The sequence below is a fragment of the Saimiri boliviensis genome, chromosome 2 (assembly GCF_048565385.1).
Source record: "Saimiri boliviensis isolate mSaiBol1 chromosome 2, mSaiBol1.pri, whole genome shotgun sequence".
NCBI lineage: Eukaryota > Metazoa > Chordata > Mammalia > Primates > Cebidae > Saimiri > Saimiri boliviensis.
Window position 1 is genome coordinate 152,227,167 of NC_133450.1, and position 26,999 is coordinate 152,254,165.

Here is a 26,999-nt window from a genome sequence, read left to right on the forward strand (position 1 = left end):
GTCTGTTTCACCAGTACAATCCCAGTTAAAACACAAGTCTGAGGGGTTGTACAGCCCGTGATCATAGGGATCCTGGAAAAATCCCGCTGGTGTGTGTGCTAGGCCTTAAGGAGGCATGCAAAGGTGCATTTTTTTTTTTTTTTTTTTTTGAGACGGAGTTTCACTCTTGTTACCCAGGCTGGAGTGCAATGGCGCGGTCTCGGCTCACCGCAACCTCCGCCTCCTCGGTTCAGGCAAGTCTCCTGCCTCAGCCTCCTGAGTAGCTGGGATTACAGGCACGCACCACCATGCCCAGCTAACTTTTTGTATTTTTAGTAGAGACGGGGTTTCACCATGTTGACCAGGATGGTCTCGATCTCTTGACCTCGTGATCCACCCGCCTCGGCCTCCCAAAGTGCTGGGATTACAGGCTTAAGCCACCGCGCCCGGCGCAAAGGTGCAATTTCTAAGTGATCATGTATCCTCAGGGAGAAAATTTGTCCCAGAAAAACCATGAAGTAGGCAAACTCCCCTGGGTTTCAATGAATTCTTTTCTAAAATTAAGAGATTAAGTTCTAAAAATGCAAGAACTCCAAGACGGCTTGGAGTTTTTTATGTACTATATACCTACCTTCCAGGGTTGTTGTAAGGGTGCATGCAGGGTGTTTGGTACAGGGGCCTGACACAGAGTAATCCCTCCCATGAAAGGGGTCAGTGATAACGACGCTGATGCTGATGATATTCTTGGTTGCCCAGTATCCCCAACCTACAGCTTTCTTCCACGGGCAGTCACCTACTGCAATATCTTCCCTGCACCACTTTAATTTTTGTTGTTATTGTTGTTTTATTTTTTTTAAGGTGTGTACTTTTATTGAACTGGTCTCAAGTCAGGTTTGTATTTAATTAAAATTTATTAGACTCTTATTTACCTGAGCCACCCTTAGTTATGATTTTTTTTTTTTTTTTTTTTTAAGAGGGCCTTGCTCTGTTGCCCAGGCTGGAGTGCAGTGGGGTGATCAGGGCTCACTGCAGCCTTGACCTCCTAGGCTGAGGCAGTCCTGCCTCACCCTCCTGAGTAGCTGGGACTACAGGTATGAGCCATCATGCCTGGTTAATTTTTTTTTTTAATTTTCTTTTTTTGACGTACCACTTTAAAAATAAAGTCAAAATAAACTACTCTAGTCCTTAAATTAGTCGTGTTAATTTGAGACCCTTCCCTTGGAGACTAGAACCTGGTGTAACTTTCTCTTAACAAAGGTTAATAGCCAGTGGGAGTCAGGGTTGGAACTCACCGAATCCCTATCACATATAATCAAGTACCTCTCACAATTCACAAAAGTGAATTATTTTTAATCAGTTGTTCTGATAGTGTGCTTCTTGCAAAAAGACACTAGCCCTAGATTCTTTTCTCAGCTATCAAGAGGGAAAACAACTGCATCATTAATTCGGAGGGAGGGGTAAACCAAGTTAATCAGACTCCAAGATCCATACTAATTGCTGACCAAGTAATGCCATAATATTCCACAGCTAAGGATCTCTGGCTTATTCCAGTCCCTAAAAATCTGTTCAACACAGTTAATATTTCACAAAACCAAAAGGGCTTAGTTGTAAGCACAAAGAGCTAGAAATCAGGAGACTTGTGGTTTCTATTGGGTTCTGTCATTATCTGTCTAACAAGATAAGTAAGTCACTTATTTGTGAAGTGAGGGAAGAGAAACATGTCCCAGAAACGACGCAGGGGCTCTGGAAAGAAAATGAGCCAAGAATGGTGGGTTTTTGTTAAAAGTTACACAAATGAATGGTTTATGTCTCCATTTATCATTTAATCCGCCATTTAAGGTGGGTTAAAAATAGCTTCCAGATAAAGCTAAAAGAATTTATTTAGATTAAGTTGCACCAGAGAAGTAGAGGAATTGAGAGATATGACAAAAGCAAAGATGGGATGTTTCGATGGAAGAATCTCTGGCAGTAAAAAGGCTATGCTATAAAACCAGAACTTTTGTTAGCACTGCATTTTTAAGATGAATTGGTCATAGTTAATGTATTGGATGGAAGAATTTTTAAACATCTGCCCCGAAGTATGCTGCATCCAAAAAATATATATAACAAAACGAATTCTTTCTCATTTGTGTTTATTCTTGGATTTATCCTGACATAATGGGGTTTAAAAAAATTAGATTCACACTGCATTTATTCATCACCCCTGTCCTCTCATCCATAACTCAATATTTACTACGAGCAACAAACACAAAATACAAAGATGTGTCCAGTTTCACTACAGCTCTTCGCGATTACAAGTGTCGAGCGCTAGCTTTCGGAACGCCCTTCTGATTGGCCGAGCCGATGCCAGTGACATCAACCAACTTACTTTTGATTGGAAGGCTGGTTGCTGGGACTGTAGCGTTTGCAGGAAGTCACTTAACTGTTTGGGAGCTGGAAAAACGAAGCTTAAGTTCTCTTTTGCCATAGGAACGAGCGCAACTGACTAGGGAAGATGTGTCCCAAAGCTCCGCAAGCTGGAACGTGAGCCAGGAGGCCAGCCCCGGGCACACGGGACGGTGAGGCACCACTCCGAAAGTGTGCGGCTGCTCCTTCCCTGCCTCCCAGCTGTTACCCTTTTAAATGTCAGTGTTCGAGGCTGTAGGGGTAGCACGAGGCAGCGAAACGGAACAGTCGGATTGGCCGCACGCCTCAGTTCTAGACGCACCTCTCCACCGAAAGGCCGATCTGACTGGCGGGGGGAGAAAGTAAACAGAGTTGAATCACCCTCCCCACTGGCCAATTGGAGGGGGTTTGGTTTGTGACGTGATGGGATTCTGCGAAATTGTTACTGAGCAAGAGAATGCCGGAACGGTGCGGACCGGCCGGAGCAGGGGCTCAGAAGCCGTCAGTGGACTCGGGAAAAAGTGTTTCTTAGACTTGGCGCTTGGCGTGGCCCTCGCCACCCGCGTCGGGGTGGTCGGGTGAATGTCCTGGGGCCTCGGCTCGACGGAGAGGCGGCGGAGGGCGTGCACCTCTCTTGCAGTTTCCTCTCTCAACGCCTCGGGGGCGTTTTCAGTCGAATAAACTTGCGACCGCCACGTGTGGCATCTTTCCAAGGGAGCCGGCTCAGAGGGGCCGGCGCGCCCGTCGGGGGATCGCGGCCCGCGCGGGGCAGGGGCGGCGGCGAGAGGCGGCGGCGCCGCGGAGCCTGGGGCCGTGGATGCTGCGTGCGGAGGCGCTGCCGGTTACGTAAAGATGAGGGGCTGAGGTCGCCTCGGCGCTCCTGCGAGTCGGAAGCGCCCCGCGCCCCCGCCCCCTTGGCCGCCGCGCCGTGCCGCGCCGCGCCGCGCTTGTCGTCCGAGGCTAGGGCAGGGCGAGCCGAACCTCCGCAGCCACCGCCAAGTTCGGCCGCGCCGCCGGGGCTGCCGTCGCCCGCACCATGTCCGCGGCCGCCTACATGGACTTCGTGGCTGCCCAGTGTCTGGTTTCCATTTCGAACCGCGCTGCGGTGCCGGAGCATGGGGGCGCTCCGGACGCCGAGCGGCTGCGACTACCTGAGCGCGAGGTGACCAAGGAGCACGGTGACCCGGGGGACACCTGGAAGGATTACTGCACGCTCGTCACCATCGCCAAGAGCTTGTTGGACCTGAACAAATACCGACCCATCCAGACCCCCTCCGTGTGCAGCGACAGTCTGGAGAGTCCAGATGAGGATATGGGATCCGACAGCGACGTGACCACCGAATCTGGGTCGAGTCCTTCCCACAGCCCGGAGGAGAGACAGGATCCTGGCAGCGCGCCCAGCCCGCTCTCCCTCCTCCACCCTGGAGTGGCTGCGAAGGGGAAACACGCCTCCGAAAAGAGGCACAAGTGCCCCTACAGTGGCTGTGGGAAAGTCTATGGAAAATCCTCCCATCTCAAAGCCCATTACAGAGTGCATACAGGTTAGCGGCGTCGCCCTCTCCCCCGGAGCTCTGGGGTTAGTTAACCTTTGGCCAGGCAGCGTTCCTAGGCGTTCAGGACACTGCACTCGGCCGAAAGGGTGCAAACATGTTGTATAAGACGCGGTTTTAACTCTTTTAGTAATTTGTGCATTGGCGGAAAGCTCACTGGTCTCCTTAATTGTCCCCGGCCTCCGGGAGCCAAGGAGAGCCTTAAACTGGCGGGCAGAACGAATGCGGTGCTAGGCTTCGCGGGGAGTGGTGTCCGCCCCTCCCCCGTCCCGCCCCGCCCCCGGGACTCCCGCACCCCGCGACGGTGGGACCACCCCACCTGGGAAAGACGGTGGCAGCGGGGAAGTCAGATGGCGTATCTTTTATTTAATTCCCTTGTCGGGTTGCAGAGAAGTGGCTGAAACTGAGGGGGGACGCGGCGCACTTTACTTCGAGCCTTTTAGGGATGACTAAGGACTCATTTAGCTGGATGCCTGCTACTTTTCTGGGCTTGCCAAGGTGGTTTTAAATATGGTCAGGAGTCCCCTGAGAGGTTTAAAATAACCCTGCTTCAGGCAGCAGAGGAGTTTGATCAAGTAATGGTGGGTTAACTTCACTCATTAGCCTTCCTAATGAGCCAGATTTCAGAGCTTTTTTTTTTTGACCATGTGACTTAGGTCGCACCCTCCACCCTTGAATCGGGCTGTTTGCAGGGAGGTGTGGTCCTTGCCGGAGGTCAAAGCTTGCTAAAGAATTCTGGGCAGTTCTAGAGGCCTCAGGGAATAGTTCCTCCCTGGGATGGCGAGAGGCAGGGCTGGACAAATGAATGTGGCCAGAAAGACATCTATCTGCCTTATAAAACAGGCATTGGAGACTTCCAGGGACCTTGGTCAGCCAATGCTGTTGGTTGTGTTTAACATGTACGGTAAAAGTGGGAAAGCATTCACATTTGGACAGGCTCTCTGACCATCTTCGGAAAGCTGCTTTTACAAACGCCATTCAGATGAGGTAGCTGGGGCTTGGTCCTCTCCGAGAAGCCTTTTGCCTCTGTCCTGTGACGCTGTGTTTGAGAGGGTACTGTTCGAGTTAGTTGGAAAAGTGTTGTCATTTTTTGGTGTAATACTTCCATACTTTTAAGATGAGGTCCTGGGCCTGTGGGTTAACAGTGATACTTGGTTGAGGTTTTTTGTTTTGTCTTGCTTTCCTTTTTAAAAGAAAGGCCACGTAACTGCGTCTCATTCCATTTCCTTTGGAAACTTGTTCTTGTGGAGGTGGCTGCTGGCACCGAAATCAGACTGAATTTCCTCCCTGGTTAATGCAAAATCTGGTTCTGTTTGGGGTCATCATCTAGGTTGCCATAAAACAGCACATTTTAAGGTTTGTATCTGTAAGGTTGCTGAAAGGCATGTGCCAGCGTTGGGGGACGTGACCTTTCGTGTGGCTCTGGGGGTGAAGTAGGGGTATATTAACCGGAGGGTGTTACTCACTAACAGCTGCTGGGCGGGCCTGGCTGTGTCAGCCATGTTCCCGGAGTTCAGTTGTTCGCATCGACACCCACTGCCACCTTGAGCAAAGGCATTTTCTCCTTCAGGGAGCTGCCCAGTCGTGCAGCTAGGGAGGGCCGCAGCACCTCTGTGAGCTGCCAGAGTCTGTCCGACTCAGGAATAGGGTTTCCAGGGTTCTGGGCTATTCGGCTCAGTGATATTTCTCAGGCATTTATAGAAATGGCTGCTTATGTGTGCGTGCATGCGTGCTGCTCCTTAATTCTCCGTAAGGCAAGTCATTCGGCTCAGCTGCTTCCAGAGAACCTTTTTCACAGTCAAGAGTGGAAAACGAAGTGAGATGTTCATCCAGCTTTAAGTGCTACCATCAGTCCTTTGAACCTAGGGATATGGTGATTGCAGGTGTCTGTGTTTTGGGGATCTCTAATCCTGGTGCATGGTCAAACAAAACCTCAGCCTGGGTTAATACTGTCAGAAGTGTATTCCTGCTAGAGGAGATATGTGTTAAGGTCACTTTAAATAAGAGACTTGGAGGTCTCCTGCATCTGGAAGTTTCAGATACAACTTCAATTTAAATTGACTTTAGGGTATAAAGAGTTTCCTAATTTTCTTTCTGCTGGTGTTAAATCAAGAAGGTGGGCAGAGATGGCATTTGGAATGTCTGCATTCTGTGAAGATTTTAAGAGCTAAACTCCCAGCCACACCCCCTTGCTCACTGCTGCTAACATTCCTGCAAGAAACCCTCCAGCTTGTTCACTTCCTTATAGAGCCTCATACAGCTGCCACTTCCATAGACCACTTCTACACCAGCTTTAGAAGTTAAATCATTCAAACAGACTTTCTTCTAATTCAGTGCTGCCACTTACTTCTGTGGTGTCCTGGGAGTAAAGACACAGTTGAGACCGACTGAGCTGGGTTCTGATTTGTCCTATTGTTTTCTCATTTGAGACCATAAGCAAGTTACTTTAACTCCGAGTTTGCAAACTGGAGGCTTACTGCTGAATTTGCTTTGCAGATTTGTTTGGCTTGGCCAGCACAGGGTTTATAAAAATTTAATTAGTTACCAACATCTAAAAATCAGACGATTATGGCATGAATCCAGATTTCTGGCTTCTCTGGAAAAAAAAAAAAAATCAAAAGATCTGGCAAAATGGGGCCTGAATTCCTACCTAGCAATAATTGGCTTGAACAGATCATAATACGGGCAGTACCTTGTATTTTAATCATTTACATGATTTCTTCTGGTATTTAAGTTTCCAACCTCTGCTTTGTTTAAGCCTCACTTTCTTCTTCCCTTTTTTTTTGGTATCTTTAAGTTCTGGGGTACATGTGCAGAACGTGCAGTCTTGTTACGTAGGTATGCACGTGCCATAGTGGTTTGCTGCACCCATCAACCCGTCATCTGCATTAGGTATTTATCCTAATGCTATTCCTTCCCTACCCCCTACCCCCCAACAGACTCCAGTGTGTGATGTTGCCTCCCTGTGTCCATGTGTTCTCATCGTTCAACTCCCACTTAAGCCTCACTTTCTTAATCCACAAGACAGGGCTGCTATCCTCAAGACACAGGTTCTTGTGCAAAGATAACATCTGTAAAGCACTTACTGTGTAGTGTTCCACACACAGTAAGCCCTTAAGAAATGCTGGGTCCTGTAGTTTGTGTGTAATATACAGAACATCACCTCAAAATCAGGAAACACTGGATAAACTTATTAAGTAGTATATTAATTTACATTTTCAAATAGTCTGTTCAATTTGTTTTTCTTCAGCCCCCAGACCAGATCTTCTCAGGTGATATACCTCTAAAGTTTAAGCAGTGGATCCACTGTTAATCTGAAGAAAATAAGATGCAACAAATACACTATTTTTCTTGTTTCCAGACTTTTGGGACACTTTATGATGTATTTATTTGTCCTGTTTCAGATTAATTTTAGAACATGGAGTATTTTACATGAAAATATATCAAGCATATTATTTGAAAATGTAATTAACATGAAGTTCATCCTAAGTCTCCTGACTTTGCAGATACACTTCACAAAGAGTATGAGCAGATTTTGGGGCGGGGGGTGGTAAAGGCAGTTACCCTTTGGAGAAGGAAACAACCATATTCTAATTTCAGTTTGGAAGTCATCAGAATGGGCTGATGTTGAATCATACTGGGTTAATACCAGGATGATAGAAACCTGAGGCCTTGTTTCTATGCCAGGTGCCATCTTATTCACTTTTTGGAGGGCCTTAAGTCAGCTCTCGCCAAGTGGTGACAATAGGTTGAGTTTGATAGCACTGGTTATAGGATTCTGAAAATCAGAAAACCCCAAATTCCAACCATCACACCCCAGTTCTATTAAAAAAGATTTTTAAGGTTTTATATATATATATATATATATATATATATATATGACCTTAAAATAGTGAAAAACGAGGCTCACATAAAAAACCAGGAGGGACGGGAGCTACGCAAGCCCTGAGTGGCGTCTTCTGCTTATCCTTAGCCTCTCTGAACACATCCTTGGGATGCCTGGCATACCTGGTGGGAGCGATCTGGACAGCCTCCGTAGTAGAAGTTGTCCTCCAATATGGGAAATCGATTTTTCTGGCCCATCTAGGAATGTCCATCACTGGCCAACTGTAACTTAGGTGGGAATTTTGCTTAAAGGCATGAGGTTGTCCTGAGCCTCTTGCCCTCTTCTCCCTTAATTACTGCAAAAGGTTTTGGAATCAACTGTTCAGTTAAGGAGAGTCTGATGTCATCAGAGGTATGTGGAAAAACTCATCTTCATTGCCTTGGAGGTGGGGCGTTAGGAACAAAACCAGGCCTTGCCCTAGACTAAGGGGCCTTAGCTCACTGGGCTGCCCAATTAATTAGGCCCTGCCCAGCCTTTACCACCTTCTCTTCTCTTCATGAGTGGAACGGAAGCCCTGTACCTGGATCCTTAGGTATACATTCTCTCTACCCCATTCTTCTTTGCAGAGGGCTCCCCAGTGATTTCGAATGGCATTTCATAACCCGACTTACTTCATCCAACATAGATTTACAACTAGGCCTGAGTGGGGCTTGTGCAGATAACTGTTTTTCTATCTTTTTTCCACCATTGTCCCCTCCATTACTGATTCTCCTGCCTCGGCCTCCAGAGTAGCTGGGATTATGGGTGTGTGCCACTATACCCAGCTAACTTTTTGCATTTTTAGTAAAGACAGGGTTTCACCATATTGGCCAGGCTAGTCTTGAACTCCTGACTTGAAGTGATCTGCTCACCTTGGACTCCCAAAGTGCTGGGATTACAAGCATGAGCCACTGGGCCTGGCCTCCCCCATTACATTTTAATTCCACAGATACATCTGTTTATGAACTGTGCCCACTTCGGAAGGCGACAAACTGGTGTAATAACTAAGACTTTTTTCACCTGCCACACAACCAATTTTTGCCCCCTTGGAGATGATACTGCCCTAGCCCATTCAGCAAAAGGAGTGATATAAAGTACCCCGTTAGGGAAGAGTAACAGTCTATGCAAAAGGCTGCTTGCACACGGCTTCTAGCTACAGAGGATGGGTTTCTAAGGCTGCAAGAGTTTCCTGTAGAGTTTGCTTCTGGGTTTTAGGCCAGAGGCTAAAACTCCTTTGAATCAAGTGAAATATGTGCAGACAGTTCTCCAGCCAGAGCTCTCTACAGAAATCTGACCCTGGGGATGGAGTCTGTTAGGACCCTACAGCTCTTATTACTAGTCCCAAGGTAGGGGCCAGCAGTTCCCGTTCTTCCCACATTTCCCGCTTGTCCTGTGTCACCTTCCATCTATCCGCCCTAGCAAAGACAAAGTGGGGGGTGGGGGGCCTCTTGAGAAGCTTCTGCTGGCAGGATTACTGTTTCACAATAGAAAACACAAGTGGAGTCAAATTACAGAGTATGCACATGGTTTCTCTTGATTTTCCTCTCACATCTTCTGTGGGTGGTGAGAAGAGAGAGGGGAGAGGTATAAGTGGGTTCCCGGGTAAGAGAGGGAGGTACCAGAGTAAATACAGTGCCACTCGAATGGTGACACCCCATTACCTTGAGACACAAAGATGTAAGCTGAGGGAAATCAATTCTTGGATTCTGAACATGAGGGTCAGATTTACATTCCTGTCTCAATTGTTGACGCTTATCCCAAGGACTAGTCATTCTGCAACATCTATGGGAAATTACCAGATTGAACTTCCCGTGGAGAAACATCATATGACATATTGGGAAAATGGCTGACAATGGTTTTCCTTACTAAGTTCATTGAGAAGAAAAATGGGCGGATGATTTCCTGTCTTTACTCTTTCAGAAGCCCCTAAAACAATCTGACATGCTCTAGGTGGAGCCTGCTTTCCATCCCATCAGTTTGATTTCTGAATGCCTTATGATCATTAGCATTCTTGATTTAAAAAAAAAAAAAAAAAGCTTTGTCGCATTTGTTAGTCTTGACTTCTAAATCTTCTGTATTCTTTTTTCTCTCTCTCTCTTTCCCCTTGGCTGTTCTCAGGCTTGGAGAAAAAGCTTGTAGCATGCCATTCCTTCCTCCACTGCTAGAATCCTCCCCGACATCCGACCCTCCCACCTTTTCCTAATGTTTCTCCAGCAAGCCCAGCGCCCACTGAAGAGTGTAAATTAGTGCCTAGTAATTGGTACAAAGGCACTTTCTGTTTCTATGCAACACACCCAAAAAGGAGGGGCAAAAGGAAGAAGAAGAAAAAAAACCCCACAGATGGTTAAAAAGGGAAAGAAGCGAGATCCTCTTTCGGTGGTCTTTGAGCAATCCTGGCTCGCTCTCTCCGCCCCAATTTTTGTTGGAAGTTAGTCACAGGCCTGGGCCTAACTCAGAGCACTTGGTGGCAGCAGTTGTTAGTATTAAAAGAATAGCACTTGGAGGGTGAAAGTGACCTTGAGAGGTCATCACATCCATCATTTTGTCTTTAAGAAAGCGCAGCCCCACCCTCTGAGAGATGGGGATTGTTCTCTTGAAATGTTTTGGGGGGATTTGCAGGGCTTTCAGGCACACCACCAGGGTTCCAAAGCCATCTCTCTGCCTTGACTAACATGTGAGTGGTCATATTGTGTGTTATCTCCCAGAGTCTCAGCGGTACACGAGGGTACTAGGTGGTTGGAAGCATTAGCTTCAAGCTTAGTTCTGTGTGTGCCTAGGAATTTTTCCTTTATTTTGAATTATTTGCAGTGTTTCATTTGAATTCTTGCCACCATCCCTCCACCCCACCTCACCCCCCAGCTGCTTCTCTGTGCTCTCCTGGGGCTTCAGTCTATAGTTAACATTTTTGTTTTTCACCTTGATTTAAAGGGGTGCTTCATGGAATTAACCAAGTGAAAGGCCAGAGGTGGAGATAGCTGCCGCAGCCTAGGCAGGTTTTATGGGAGCAGCACTCTCTGAAACAGCTCAAGGCAGTGCTGCTGAGAGGTTTTCTACCACTGCTTACCTGGAATCCTCCTGAAACTTTAATACCTTTTTGATGCATTAAGGTCAAAAGTAAACATTTGTTTTATCCCAGTCTCACGCAGTCCCCTCAGCAGATAATAGGACTAACATTATTATTCATAAGAATGTGATCCCCACTGAGGGTGTGAGATGCATCTTTTTTTTTTTTTTTTTTAAACACGTGGGACCTTGCAAGGCATTCATTGCCATGTGTGTCCAAAGACTTTTTGATGGTGTGCCCGAAGGCTTCTCTGTTAATCTCACTTTACAGTGTAGAATAATTGACTTTGGAATCCTGAGATGAGAATTGAAGAATCCAGATCTGAAATCTAAAGGTTCTCAAGCTGAGAGAACCAGTTTGCTCACAATCTAAGCCCAGAGCTGCTGCTGCTGGGACTTTGAATTTGTTTATTTTTTAATGAAACTGAGAATGATAATTTGAACAGGAGAAAGGAATCTAGAAGAATCTGAACAGGAGAAGGGCCAATCCTTAACTGGCCAGATTGAGTCTTTTTAAAAAGTGAGGACATTTATTTCAATAGATTCAAATAAGAGATGGAAGCTTAAGCCATACAAAATTAATGATAAGGATTTGAAATGCAGTCAGTGGTGTTATATATTCAATGAAGTTTGACCATTTTTCCAAGCTGAGCCTCTGTGCTTGTGGAAGGGAGTATCTCCCAAAGTGCCTGACTTGAACCAAAGTGGGAACAGGCAATGGATGAAAACACAAAAGTCTCTCTTGAGAGTTTTGGACATTTTAGACCTGGGAACAAAGTTACAGATCATCTTAGCCCAAAGAAATAGAGGGAGAAGAAGGTTTCACCATGTCTCTCTTACAGAGAGCTATCTTTGATAAGACAGGCAGTTAGAAAGAAAGAGTAAGGCCTGACCCATTTCATATTGAACAGTCAAGACTGAGGAACTGGAATGTGAGGGGCCTTTCTTTACCTTCAGTACAGAGACAGGAGACAGAGTCGTCAGAGCACAGACTTTCGGGTCTCTCACTTATGGGTTTTGAATCCTGCCTCCACCATCTATTTTTGACAACTCAGGCTGTACTTACCTTCTGTGAGCCTCAAGTTTCTCATCTGTAAAATGGAGCTCAGTAATTACATATTTATGAGGTTGTTATGAGGCTTAATTCAGACAAGGTGTTTAAATCATTTAGCACACCGTTATAATTAAAAATTAAGAATTTATATGTGTGTCCCGGAAGCCCTTGAGATTCCTAGAATTTTTGTTCAGAATTCCAGATTAATCCAGCACTGCCTCACTCACTTAAATTATTTATTATTATTATTATTATTTGAGACTGAGTCTCACTCTGTCGCTGAGGCTGGAGTGCAGTGGCACGGAGGATCTTGGCTCACTGTAACCTGCACTTTCCCCCAATTCCCCCCTGCCCCCCACTCAAGCAATCCTCCCACCTCCGCCCCCCAAGTAACTGGGACTGCAGATGCACACCACCATGCCTGGCTTATTTTTGTATTTTTTGTAGAGACTGGGTTTTACCATGTTGCCCAGGCTGGTGGTCTCAATCTCCTAAGCTCAAACCATTTGCCCGCCTCAGCCTCCCAAAGTGTTAGGATTATAGGCCTAAGCTACTGTACCGGGCCATCTCATTCACTTAAATCATTTATTGAGTGACTTACATGCAAAAAGCTGTGTAGAATGCTGGTAGCAGGTGCTTTGGATTTTGTGAATAATAGTGATAATATAATATCTAACACTCATTATATGTCAGGCTCCAACCTAAATGGTTTGCATGCATTGTCACATTTAAACCCACAGTAATCCTGTGATATAGAAAGGTGCCTTCTGTTCTTCTCATTTAATAAGAGGAATCAGACTGAGAGTTAGTTAACCTAGTTCAAGGTTATACAGGAATTTTCCTAGTCTGTCTCTAGGTGGGTGGAGTTGGGCATGAATGCTTGCTGATCTGGACCCCTTGGGTTTCTGCCAGTGGGAAGAGACCCTGTGTTTTATGTGGTTCTCTTGGATTTGGTCCCAGAGCCACCAGTCTTCAGCTGTCTACTCTTTTGTTGTTCCAACTCTGGCTCGTGGTTGGTTTTCATGAACCTCAGTTAGGAGTATCAGCAGAAATCTTGGACTCTGACCACACCTACTCTGTATTTTCCATACTTATCCAGAAGCTGCTTCCTTCCCATTGAAAAATGACCTGGTTGTAGGCCCAAAGCTATGTTAGTCAGGACAACAGAATCCAAACAGAGACTGGCTTAATAAAAAAAATGAAACTATTGGTTCAGGTTATAAACACGTCTAAGGGTAGCTCTCGTTTCAGCGTCTGTGGGTACAGGCACTCAGCGTCTGCCTCTCTGTGGCTCAGCTTTGCTGCCTTTTGCTTTGGCCTCATTCATGGTAACAGTCGGGAGGTTGGTGGCGGGGAGGAGCTGTCTCCAAATGGTGGTGAGATGGCTGCCCGCAGTTTCAGACTCATATCCTGCCACTTAAGCAAGTCCCAAGGAAAGACAGTTTTCCATTCCCAGTGATTTCAGCCAAAAGTTCTGAGCTTTAAGCTCTATGACTAGTTCAGATTGAGTGCCCAATCCCTGGAATGATTCGCTATGGCCTGACTGGGTCACATCCAACCTCTGGGTCTGGAGGTGTGGGGTCACCCTCCCTCGAAGTACATGTAGTCTACTCTGTGAATGGGGAAGGAGTTGTTGCCAAAAGGAAATTTAGTGTGTTATTTCTTCTCCAAAAAGGAATAAATGCCAGACAGGCAAAACCAACACCTATTCACTCCATCGTCCCATTTATTTATTTATTTATTTTTATTTCTATTTTTACTTTTATTTTTTTGAGGTAGTCTTGCCCTGGTGCCCATCCTGGAGTATAGCGGCGTGATCTCAGCTCACTGCAACGTCCACCTCCCGGGTTTAAGCCATTCTCGTGCCTCAGCTTCCCGAATAGCTGGGATTACAGCCACACACCACCATGCCTGGCTAATTTTTGTATTTTTAGTAGAGATGGGGTTTTACCATGTTGACCAGGTTGGATCTCCTGACCCCCTCAGCCTCCAAAGTGCTGGGATTACAGGCATGAACCACCAATCCCGGCTATCGTCCCATTTAGAGCTACCAACAGGATTTTCCAAAGAACAGAGTTTGACAAAATGAGAGGCAAACAGTACGATCATAATTTTTTTCCTCTATATTTTTCTTTCTTTTGATGGGAAAGAGCTCTGAACTGCCTCTGGAGTTCAACTCCAAAGATAGGCCATAAGTGAATGAACAGAAGGGTCTTTGCAGAAGATAGATGATTTTGACACGTATTACATACTCGCAGGCAAACACCCACAAACCCTCCTGAGTGGATATTCTAGAAGCCGATACCAAAAGCCTCACATGAACAAGTATAACAGCAGCAGCAGGGTGAACTTCAAAGCCACTGACTTGGTTTTAATTCCAGTCTGTCCATTTTAATGCCCAGAGAAACAAATCAAGTTTACAGAAACATTTATTACCCTATGTGCTAATAGATAAAAGCCGAGTCTAGCAAAGACGAGCTGTTTATATGGCAGTTCCCACTGAGATTCAGAAGTGTATTCAGCGTGCACAGTGCCCAAGAAAAACACTATAATAAATCATAACAGGCAAAAAGGAGAGCTTAAAAACAGCTTAACAAAAACACATGAAAGTGACTGAAATCCCTGTGCTACCGTCATTCCACAGTAGTTTTGTACCATTACCATTTAATGAAAATAAGCAAAATGACGACCAAACAGCTGGCTTTCTCTCATATTGCAATCCATACTCATGACCAGCCCCAAAATGCTTGTTCAGTGAGCATTATCTCACTAAAGCAGGGGTTCCCAGTGTGAAAAACATGGGCCATTTTCTCTAATCTGAGGCATTTCTTTTTTTTTTTCTAGTTATTTTAATTTTATTTATTTTTATTTATGTATTTTTGAGACAGATTGGAGTGCAGTGGTGCAATCTCGGCTCACTGTCACCTCTGCCTCCCAGGTTCACATGATTCTCTTGCCTCAGCCTCCCAAGAAGCTGGGCTTACAGGTGCCTGCCACCACACCCAGCTAATTTTTGTATTTTTAGTAGAGACAGGGTTTTGCCATGTTGGCCAGGCTGCTCTTGAACTTCTGACCTCAAGTGATCCACCTACCTCAGCCTTCCAAAGTGCTGGGATTATAGGCGTGAGCCACTGCACCCAGTATTTTTAGTAGAAACGGGGTCTCACCATGTTGGCCAGGCTGGCTTTCTTGAGACAGGTCCTTGCTCTGTCGCCCAGGCTGGAGTACAGTGGCACAATCATAGCTCATTGCATCCTCAAGCTCCTTGGCTCAAGAGATCTCTCACCTAGGTCTCCTAAATAGCTGGGACCACAGGCACTCACTACTATGCCTAGCTAATTTAAAAAAAAATTTTTTTTTTTCTTGTAGAGATGGGATCTCTCTATATTGCTCAGGCTGGTCTCGAACTCCTGGCCTCAAGTGATCCTCCTGCCCCGGTCTCCAAAACTATTGGGATTACAGGCATGAGTCACCACACACAGCCTAACCTGAGGCATTTCTTCTTAAAGCCCTGCTTGTTCCTAAATTTCAAAACATTCTGTAGGAATTCATGCCCAAAGAGGGGACTATATTCCTTTTCTGAGAGCTCAGGGGGAGGGTTGAGTGGAGGCTGCTTTGTGAAGGTTGGACAGCTCTGACCTGCTGTTCTTTGTGGTCTTTGGTGACAAGCACCAAGCAATGTGACTTAGTGGCTCACTCCTTTCCAGGAGTAGAAAGGTTAAATGTTTGGAAAGATGCTGGTAGCCTATGTGGCATATATGAGTAGGATTTATGGTCATTGCAGCCATATTGTGCTGTGAACAGTGTGCAAAGGTTGAGCCCAGAAAGAAAAAGCTGGATGGAAACACTTGTTGGATGGCGTCACTTCACCATGAGTCCTTATGAATGCCACAGCCTGGCAGGTAGAGTAGGTGCTGACTAATCAGGCATTGGTCTCTCCATTTCTGCTGCTGGAATTACAGGCACGCGCCACATGCCCAGCTAAATTTTTGTATTTTTAGTAGAGACGGGGTTTCACCATGTTGACCAGGATGGTCTCGATCTCTTGACCTCGTGATCCACCCGCCTCGGCCTCCCAAAGTGCTGGGATTACAGGCTTGAGCCACCGCGCCCGGCAGGAACACAGTTCTTTTTCCTACCTTGCACTTATAAGAGTGGATGCACTGGGACCCCTCTCACCTGCAGCTCCCCAACTCCTCAGGTGTCATGGCGTGTGCAGGGCTTCTGAGAGGACTTTATTTGTTTAAGGTACTTCCTGTAGGCATGCCTCAAAGGCTGTCTCTACAAGGACAGTGAAGACCTCGAGACCTCTGTGTCTCTAATACAGTCCTACCAGCTCTTTCTGTTTTCCTGCCCCTCATGTCCTGGTGGGAAGCTCTGGCAAATCGAGAGTTTTTTAAGCTCAAGGACTTGGGTTTTTCTAAGTGCTACTTTGAAAATTAAAGCTCAGTGGCAACTTATTTATCCTAAACTGTGTCTGACCTCCCCCAAGGCAATGCATATGAAGGAAGGGCTTGGAAGGCAGAGAATTAGAAAAAAGGCACTGTGAAAGGTCAGTCTCTGTGCTTTTAGTTTGCGTCTGGGCTCTTCTTTCACATCTAATCTCATTTTGTGCTTAAAACTGAAGGAGTAATTTGAAAACTGGTTTTAATCTGGTCACACTATAGTGTAGGGCGCCCTTGGGCAAGTCATCTGCCCTCTGAGTTGGCATCATCTAAACATGACAGGTTTGAATTCCATGGTGATAAAAATCACCAAAAATGCAAAGATTCAAAGAATCTGTTCTTAGGATAGCTTTGCCACTAGGCATTTATATCTTGTTCAGTATTTAGTGCCTAGGTAGATATTTATTTATTTATTTATTTATTTATTTATTTATTTATTTATTTGAGACGAGTTTCGCTCTTGTTACCCAGGCTGGAGTACAATGGTGCAATCTCAGCTCACCATAACCTCCACCTCCTGGGTTCAAGCAATTCTTCTGCCTCAGCCTCCCAAGTAGCTGGGACTACAGGTGTGCACCACCATGCCCAGCTAATTTTTGTATTTTTTTTAGTAGAGACAGGGTTTTACCATGTTTACCAGGATGGTCTCGATCTCTTGACCTCGTGATCCACCCGCCTCAGCCTCCCAAAGTGCTGGGATTATAGGCGTGAGCCATCACGCCTGGCCCAGTAGAGATTTATTTATTATCTATCTTTCCCACAAATAGCTGGATAGAGGCAGCATAGTCTGGGATGGCAGGAATTACCTAGTCTGGGCCAGGGTCAGGTCTGTGAAGGGCTGTGTGGTTGGGGGGAGGTTGCGTCATCTCTCTGGGCCTTTGGAGGATCACTACAATCTCATCCACCTCTAAATTCTGCAACTGACTTATATGGTCTTTTATCACGCTACACCAAGAGGCAGGTCTTTATTGTGTTAAAAATACATGTTTAGGGTCCACATTTTGCCTCTGCACTATTTTCAGTTTTCAGGTAGGGCCATGTAACTGAGACTTCAAGACAGCTCTTAGCGAGGTGCAGTGGCTCATGCCTGTAATTTCAGCACTTTGGGAAGCCAAGGCAGGAGGATCACTTGCGCCAGGAGTTTGAGACCAGCCTGGACTACATAGTAAGACCCCTGTCTATACAAAAACGAAATTAGCTGGGTGTGGTGGCACATACCTGTAGTCCAGCTACTTGGGAGGCTGAGGTGGGAGGATCAATTGAGTCTGGGAGGTTGAGGCTACAGTGAGCTGAGATCATGTCACTGGGTGACGGAGTGAGACCTTGCCTCAAAGAAAAATAAATGTATATAGCTTTTGCTGAGTCAAGAACCTAAAAAGTCAAGAATCTGTTTTCAGCCAGGCATGTTGGGCGCATGCCTGTAATCTCAGCACTTTAGGAGGCCAAGGCAGACAGATCACCTGAGGTCAGGAGTCCCAGACCAGCCTGGCCAACATGGTGAAACCCTGTCTCTACTAAAATACAAAAATTAGCCGGGCATGGTGGCGGGCACCTGTTATCCCAGCTATTCAGGATGCTAAGGCACAAGAATTGCTTGAACCCAGGAGATGGAGGTTACAGTGAGCTGAGATCCTGCCATTGTACTCCAGTCTGGGTAACAGAGCAAGATTGTCTCAAAAAAAAAAAAAAAAAAAAAACTGTCTGCTGTCTTTTGTTTGAGTTCTGCTGGGACCGTGTGTGCTATCTCACAGATAGCTGAGGTTGGGAACATGCACGTGATGTTTGGATAGTCTTGCTTCTTAGACTCCAGCATGCTTAAATGAGGAAGTGCTGCATACAGATGTCACAAACACATACCCACTTCCCATATTTCAGAACCTAAAGCATAGGACAAATTGCTTTCTATAGATAAACAGAGATCCGGAAGTAAAATCTCACACCTACGCTCTACGCTGTCTCTGTTGTATCAACACAAAAGCCAGATCACAAGAAGGGTTCGGTGAGAGGTCAGAAGCAAATGGTAATAATATGATGGGGTGGCATTCAGGCAGGATTATTCTTTCAAAGCCTATCAAATATTTTTATTCATGCAAAGCAAATGTTTCTGATAAACAGGAGACTTTTGAATGAATGATTTTTGAGTTCAGTGTTTATTGAAATGATGTATGCAGGAAACTGTGGACTTCTCTGTACCCAGGAATGGCCTGCACACTTCTTCTTTAGTTGTATTGGTTCTGCGTGTGCGGGTCATGGAGAATGGGGAAAAAAGCAACTGTTCGTGTTTTGTACCTGCATGTCAACATCGCTTTTTGGTGGGGAAGAAGCCAGATGGGGATGAACAGCGGGGTGCTTGAGGCCTAGGCAAGGCAGGTCTGTATGGATGCGTGCCACACCAGCCTGGTCCATGATTAATGCTTTCTTGGACCCAAATCTTTGCATCTCTTCACGATCTGACTCCTCTCACCAGCTTTCTAACAAGGACACTCTTTTGTTGGGCAACCCCTACTGTTACTGTTTGTAACTTCTGAAGGAACGTTCCTGTCCATTCTTATAAGGGGGCCATGTCCCTTTCACATATGGAAAAAGTAGGAAAGGTAGAAATAGAGAAGGAGTGAGAAAACAGATGCAGTATGTTCAGGAAGTTTCTGTCCTTTCTCCTTTTTTGAGTCAGAGTCTTACTCTGTCACCCAGGCTGGTGTGCAATGGTGCGCGATCTCAGTTCACTGCAACCTCCACCTCCCGGGTTCAAGTGATTCTCCTGCCTCAGCCTCTCAAGTAGCTGGGATTATAGGCATGTGCTACCATGCCAGGCTAATTTTTGTATTTTTTTTCCCTTAATTTTTGTATTTTCGTTAAAGACTAGGTTTTGCCATGTTGGCCAAGATGGTCTTGACCTCCTGACCTCAAGTGATCTACCCACTTGGCCTCCCAAAGTGCTGGATTACTAGTGTGAGCCATTGCACCAGGCCAGGAAGTTTCTGACTTTCTGACAATTAGTTTGGGAAGAAGACAAAAAGATTCTTCTCTCTTTGGTCGTGGATCAATTACTGGAGTGTCCCAGTGATTTCTCAGTAGCAAGTAAATCACCCCCTGCCCTCTACTTCCATGCCCGTGGAATATAGTCTTTAAAAAATTTTTAAGAGATGAGGTCTCACTATGTTGCCCATGCTGGTCTTGAACTCTGGGCCTCAAGCAGTCCTCCCTCCTCAGCCTTCCAAAGTGCTGGGATTACAGGAATAAACCACCATGTCTGGCCTGGAATATATTCTTGGTCAAGCCATTCGTGGAATGGTTTGAACTCAGATGTATCACTGTTTTCACTGAGACTTTTAAAAAATACTAAAATAACTTTTTCTGACTTTTTCTCGTAAGTGAAATCTATACTCACTTAAAAAAATCAGAAAACAGAAAAGTTACACAAGGAAGTAGAAGTTATTTTTTCTAATTTTTAAAAAATTTTTAAATTTACAGCCACTTTCTATTTAAGAAGTTATTCTTTATCTCCTCACTGGTAGATAGTAATTGTTCAAATTGTGTATATATTCTTTTTACTTTTTAAAAATGTTTTTATTTTTAATTGTAGTAGAGATGGGGGGATCTTACTGCTTTGCCCTGGGTGGTCTTGAACTCCTGAAATTAACCTCCCAAAGTGTTAGGATTACAGGTGTGAACCACCTCACCCAGCCCATATTTCGTATATATTCTTCCAGGAATTTTTCTCTAGATATATATTCACACACTTATGTAGCTTATCATGCATTGTTCTTATTTAGCATTTCATTCCATTTCATTATGTAACAGTCTGGTACCTTCTTCACAGGTACATATTAATCCCTTGTAAGGATGTACTCTATGTACTAAACCAGTTCTTTTATTGTTCAGCGTTTGTTACCAACTTTTAGCTCTCATAAGCAATCCCTTTTCATGTCCATATCTAATCATTATCAAATTAATTACCAGAAATAATCTGTAAGAGAATATTGCCAGATGGCCCTTGGATTAATTATAAATCCCACCAGGGTGGTAGAAGGCCTGTTTCCTCATGCCTTCACCAATGGTAGGTATGAACAGACTTTTTAACGTTTTCACTGGCCTCACAGATATCTTTCTGGTTTCTTTATTGGCATGTTTTGATTACCTGTGCAATCGAATACATTTTCATGTTTACTTCTTGGTCATTAGGTTTTTTGGTGTTTTTTGTTTTTTGTTTTTTAGGCAGGGTCTGGCTCTGTCACCCAGACTGGAGTGCAGTGACATGATCTCAGCTCACTACAACCTCTGCCTCACTGGCTCAAGTGATCCTCCCACCTCTGCCTCCTGAGTAGCTGGAACTGTAGGTGTGCACCACAAAGCCTGGATAATATTTGCATTTTTAGTAGAGATAAGGTTTTGCCGTGTTGCCCAGGCTGGTCTCAAACTCCTGGGCTCAAGCAATCTGCCTGCCTAGACCTCCCAAAGTGCTGAGATTACAGGCATGAGCCACCTTGCCCAGCCAGTATTTCTTATTTTATAAATTGTTTATTTGCATCCTTGCCCACTTTTATTAAGTTGGGCTATTCTTTGTGATTTGTAAGTCCTTTTTGTGTCACAGATTTTAACCTTTTGTCATATGCTGTAATTTCTTTTTTATTCATTTATTGTTTTGATTCTTAAATATTTCTACCTATATAATATTTTTAATATGCAGAAGTTTAACATTTTTATGTATTCAAAACTATCCTTCAAGTAGGATTTTGCTTTCAGTTTCATGTTTAGAAAGTCTCTCTTCATTGCAGGATTCTAAAAATATTCACCTATATTTTATCATTATGGTTTTATTTTTTACATTTACATTTATAGCCCATTTCAAAATCAGTTGAGTGAAAAGTATGAGGCAGGAATTAAGATTTAATTTTTTTTCTTTTACCTGATGTCTAAGCCACTTACTGAATTAAACATTTTTTGTTTCACTGATTTGAAATACCCCATTTACCATGTACAGAATCCCTATAGATTCTTAGGTTTATTTTCAGACCCTCCTCTGTTCCACTGATTTGTCTTTTCCTATGCTGCTATCTCACTATCTTAATTATTACCACTTTAATAATACATTTTAATAACCAGTATTGCAAGTGCTCACTTATTATTTGTTCTCCTGCAGTATTTTCTTGGCAAGTTGGGCATGTTTATTCCTCCAAATGAACTTCAGAAATAATTTTGTCAAGTTCTGGAAAAAGAAATTCTTATGGTGTGTGTTAATTTCATAGATGAATTTGTACAGAATTGCCATATTCACACCATTCAGCCTTACCATCCAAGAGCCTGGCAAACATTTCATTTATTCATTTTCTTTTACATCAAGCCTTCATGGATTTCTTCACCAAGGTCCTGAACTTGTATTGTTAGGCTTATTCTGACTGGTTATGGCTAGCATGGAAGAAAACCAGTGCTCTTTTGTATAGTTAGACCTGTGAATGCACTTTTAATTTAGATTAGATTTTTCAGTTATCTCAACTGCAAATAATTCTTATTTTATAAACCCCCTCCTTCTCACCATTTACTTCTTATTTTATGTAATTGCACTCACTAGTATTTCCTGGAAAATATTAAATTATATCAATGGGAGTGGGTGTCCATTCATGCTTTGGGCTAGACTTTAGTAGTTAATACTACCTTTATTCTACTGTTGACCTTGCTGAAGAAAGGTTTCAGAGCTGATCTTTTATCCTGCTAAGGAATTATTCTGTTTTCCTGAAAGCTTTTATTAGGGATGGTTGTTCAATTTTATCATATACTATTTTGCATACGTGTGTGTGTGTGTGTGTGTGTGTGTGTGCATGTGTGCTATTAAATGGGAGAATAGTATCAATATGATTTTCTATTATCAAATTGTCCTTTTTAAAATTACATTTCTTTTGTAGAGTTGGGGTCTGTGTTGCCCAGGTTGGTCTTGACCTCCTGGGCTCAAGAAATCCTCCCATCTCAGCCTTCCAAAATACTGGGATTATAGCTATGAGTCACCACAGCCAGCCCAAATTATTCTTTTATCTCTGGAGTCCTAGTGCTGTTTTTGCAATCAGAAGCCACTCTTTTTTTTTTTGAGACAGGGTCTCATCTCACTCTTACCCAGGCTGGAGTGAAGTGGAACAATCATAGCTTACTGCAGCCTCAACATTTGGGCTCAAGCAATCTTCCTGCCTCCGCCTCCCAATTAGCTGGGACCATAGGCATGCACCACTACCCCTGGCTAATTTCCTGTATTTGGGGTAGAGATGGGGCTTCACCATATTGCTCAGACTGGTCTAGAACTTCTGTGCTTAGGTGATCCACCATGAGCAGCTGACCATTATTTTTCTTCCAGAAGAAGTCTTGATTTTGCTCATCTGCAAGCAACTTTGATTCTTAACTGGCAATTTTAGAGTTCTATTCTGAAAGGGAAGCCTAAATCCCTTAGATTTTTTACCAGATTGGTTTACTTTTGCTAGAAGCAATGGAAGCTTTTGTTTTTGTATTTTTGACCTTCCTGCCTTGATTAAAGTTAGGCCATTTTAGGCCCATCCCTGGACTTGGGTCAGGAAGGGAAGATGAGCAAAACCAGGTAGGAAAGAGACAACCTTCAGATGGTAGGCCTCCCTGACCTCAGGTGGGACTTCAGCAGCAGCCTGGACAGCTTAGGGAGCCTGGGGAGGTTGCTCCACGGAGCAAGCCCAGCACTTTCCAAGTGCCTGGCCTCTGTCTTCTCTACGGAGAACTCACCTCATTACATTTCAGGACTGCCCACAAAGAATAGGCTTAATTTGCCATCATCAACTAATCAGCAGTCGAGGAGGCTCCCTCTCAAAAGCAGTAGCGTCCTTTTGTGCTAAATAGGCAAGCACATAGCCAGGGGCCCCAGTCTGCTGCTCTTGCACCCTCCGTAGGCCAGGAGAATTCTGGACACCTGATCTGTCTCTGCAAAGAAAGTCTTTTACACATTTTGTGAAGTGTTCGGTGGCATTTCTGATCACATTTATTTTATACTCGGAACTGAGTCAGTCAACGAGAGGTGCTTAGCTTGTTACTGAAAGGGGCGGGAAGTGGTATACAAATAACGAGGACGCAGAGAAACTTGTGCTGTGAACAGCTCTGCTCCAGTAAAGCGGGGTTTATTGTGTCACTGCCTCTGGGCGTGTTTTCCTGTGAAGGCCAGAAATAAAGCAGTGGTACAAGTCTGTTGGATTTTTTTCCCTTTCCCTAGGAGGATGGTAACTCTCTCATTAACACTAAAGACAGGTTTAAAGATTCTCTAATTGATAGTTGCATTGGTGTGTGATTTGTTCTGCATGAAGGTTGACCATTGTCCTTTATACCGTAGGACTGAGCCTCAAAGAGAGGGCCTGACTTGGTTTCCCCTAGGCTGCCAGATGAAGGTCAAGTCACTGTCTCTCTAGGCCAGTCCTCTCCTCCTCTGCAAATCATCTCTGGCCCCATTCAGCCTTAATTCTGTTCTTGTCTACATGTGACTTCCCCATTCCCTGCTTTGTTCGATGCAAAACATTTATCATTTTCTAAATAATATCTTGTTATATGACTGCCATTAACTAATATGCCGGGATGTTAGATTAAACATCGTGGCATGTTAGATCCAAACTCTCCATTGTGTTAAAAAGGTGAAAGATTTTTCAAAGGGCTGCAAATTGTAGGTCCCTAAGCAGAATCCAACCTGCGTACACACCGCTGGATGGCACCATAATTTATAATGTTGAACTTGAATGCCTCTAAGTAGGGAAAGCACCCTTCAGTTCACCACAGAATCCATTATGATGCACGATTGAATGCACCTGCTCCCACCCTGCCCCAGCCTGTGTCTGGCTCCTGAAGACGTTTGAATTTACAAATTCTGGCATATACCAGTTAGAAGTTCAAGTCCTCTGTTATTTATTTATTTGAGACAGGGTCTTGCCCTGTTGCCCGACTGTAGTGCAGCGGTGTGATCTTGGTTCACTGTAACCTCCATCCCTCAGGTTCGATCAATTCTCATGCCTCATCCCCAGTAGCTGGGATTACAGGTGTGCAACACCAAGCCTGGCTTCAAGTCTTCCAATTGAGATCAGGAATCAGCCAACTTTTTGCAAAAGGGCCCGATAGTAAATATTTTCAGCTTTGCAGGCTATTCAGTCTCTGTGGGCAACAGCTCAATGCTGCTGTTTTGAAAATGCAGCTACAGATAATACCTAAACCAATGAGCAGAGCTGTTTCCAGTAAAACTGTATGTGGGCCGGACGCAGTGGCTCACGCCTCTAATTCCAGCACTTTGGGAGGCTGAGGCAGGTGGATCACAAGGTCAGAAGATCGAGACTGTCTTGGCTAACATGGCAAAACCCCGTCTCTACTAAAATACAAAAAATTAGCCAGGCATGGTGGTGTGCACCTGTAGTCTCAGCTACTCGGGAGGCTGAAACAGGGGAATCACTTGAACCCCTAGGAGGCAGAGATTGCAGTGAGCCTAGGTCACGCCACTGCACTCCAGGCTGGTAACAGAGCGAGACTCCCTCTCAAAAAAACCAAAAAAACAAAAATATATGCAGACATGGTAATTTTAATTTCATGTAATTTTCTCCTGTCATAAACATTCTTTTAATTTTTTTCAACCACTTGGTAAAAAGCAAATATAAGAATGGTATGAGCTATTCTTAGTTCATGGCAGGCCAGATTTGGCCAGTGGGCTGTGGATTGCTAGCCTCTGATTTAGATCACTGACCAAAAAGTTCTTTTGTTTTCCAAAGGATGCCAGATAAACCAAAATGATCCTGGGCCTTTTATACTAGCAACTCACTTCAAGCAGATCTGTTTTAAATGCGTAAAAACAGTAAACTTGAATTATACAAGTTACATAAGTCTGACAAAGGCGGCTATCGGCTCCTGATTTTCTGCAGACTCTATGGGTGTCCCTCTCTGCTCTCTGTGAAACACTTCAGGGATAAGGATGCCAGGTCAATGACAGCACCTGGATTAGAAGCAATGAGAACCATCACAAAATGACAGCTCCAGGGGGCAGTCAAGAGAGTATCACTGCCAGCTACATGGAAAGCGAATTCAGTAGGAACAGACTCTGATGACACTTGAAATATATGTAAGTCACAAGCATAGAAACTTAGATCTCCTGTTTCGACGGCTTCATGCCAGTTTTCCACGATCACTTCTATAAAGCCATCTTCCTAACACAGCAAGAGTATCTTATTTCTTTTCCAGTCCTAACCCACAACTGAATGGTCTTCTGGTCCATTTTCCCCACGGTAGACACAGATCCATCCCCTCCACTAAATGAATCCCCTCCTCGCATGACTCACTTGAAAGAAACAAGTACACGTGCCAGTGAAGAGGCTAAGCCACATTAGCACTCCTCCAAGAAAACCACTTCTGATGAGTTTTTGTCCTAACAAGCATTGAGAAAACACTGAGCTCTTCATTTCATTGTTTTCCTCACAACCACATTAGAAAGGAGTGGAGAAAGGGCCCCAGGAAGGACGGAGCAGAGAGGGCATTTTGTTTTGTTTTGGTTTGGCTTTTTGCAATTTATCATTCTATGAGTTCTGACCCCCTTACATATATATATATATATATATACACACACATATATATATGCACATATATATATATATATATATATATATATTTTTTTTTTTTTTTTTTGAGACAGAGTCTTGCTCTGTTGCCAGGCTGGAGTGCAGTGGTACGATCTCGGCTCACTGCAACCTCTACCTCCCGGGTTCAAACGATTCTCCTGCCTCAGCCTCCTGAGTAGCTGGAACTACAGGCACATGTCACTACACTCGGCTAGATTTTTATATTTTAGTAGAGATGGGGTTTCACCATGTTGGCCAGGATGGTCTCAATCTCCTGACCTTGTGATCTACCCACCTCAGCCTCCCAAAATGCTGGGATTCCAGGTGTGAGCCACCGCGCCCAGCCTCTGTTTTTACATTTTTAATAGAAAATGTTTAGAAAAACATTTCCCCCATAGCTGCTTCGTTAGGGTTAAAGAGGACTTCACGGCAGTCTAATTCTGGAATAGCTCAGAAGGCTCCTCCAGTCACTAGTGATATCTGAGCAGATTTCAATCTGAGTGACCAGGAGGAAGACTAGACCGTGTGTGTGTGCGTGCATGCGTGTGTGCATGTGCGTGTGCGTGTCTGTGTCTGTGTGTGTGTGTGTGTGTGTGTGAAGTCTGAGCATTTACCAAATGCTTGGCACCATGAGTAGGACAAACATACATGACATTATTTTTGCCTCAAGGTCTGCTGAAGTGGGTTAAAATGCTGTTTCTTTAATAGAAGTTGCCGAAGTGTAGTTTTCAACTCCGTGTCTTGTCTTTGTTGAGTTTTTCAGGGGAAGGTCTTTTTTTTTTTTTTCTTTTTACAGCCCCACCCCTGAGAATGCATTAATAACCCAGCGCTCATCCACTTTGAGTAGGGCCCAGCATTCATTGGTTTACTGTTGCCTTTTGCCACTGTAGCTCTTCAGTTCAGAGCTCCATAAGGATTTGCACATAGATCTGCACATAGAGAATCAGCTGCTACAGATTCGTTTTACCCACATTGGGTTTCCTCGAAAAATACATTGTATGGGCTGTTGTTATGACTATTGCTCTGCTTAGAGAACAGCAGAGAGCCTTCAGCATGTATAGATTATCACAAAGG

General features: G+C 44.4%; 1 protein-coding gene across 1 annotated transcript in view; it reads left to right on the plus strand.

The window, feature by feature from the left end:
- Nucleotides 1-2,096: 2,096 nt before the first annotated feature.
- Nucleotides 2,097-26,999, plus strand: part of KLF9 (KLF transcription factor 9) — a 30,485-nt gene continuing 5,582 nt past the window's right edge. Inside the window, exon 1 of the mRNA XM_003935629.4 lies at nt 2,097-3,905. Within this exon, the coding sequence (XP_003935678.1) occupies nt 3,401-3,905 (505 nt within the window). The 5' untranslated portion in view covers nt 2,097-3,400. The remainder of the gene's footprint in view (nt 3,906-26,999) is intronic.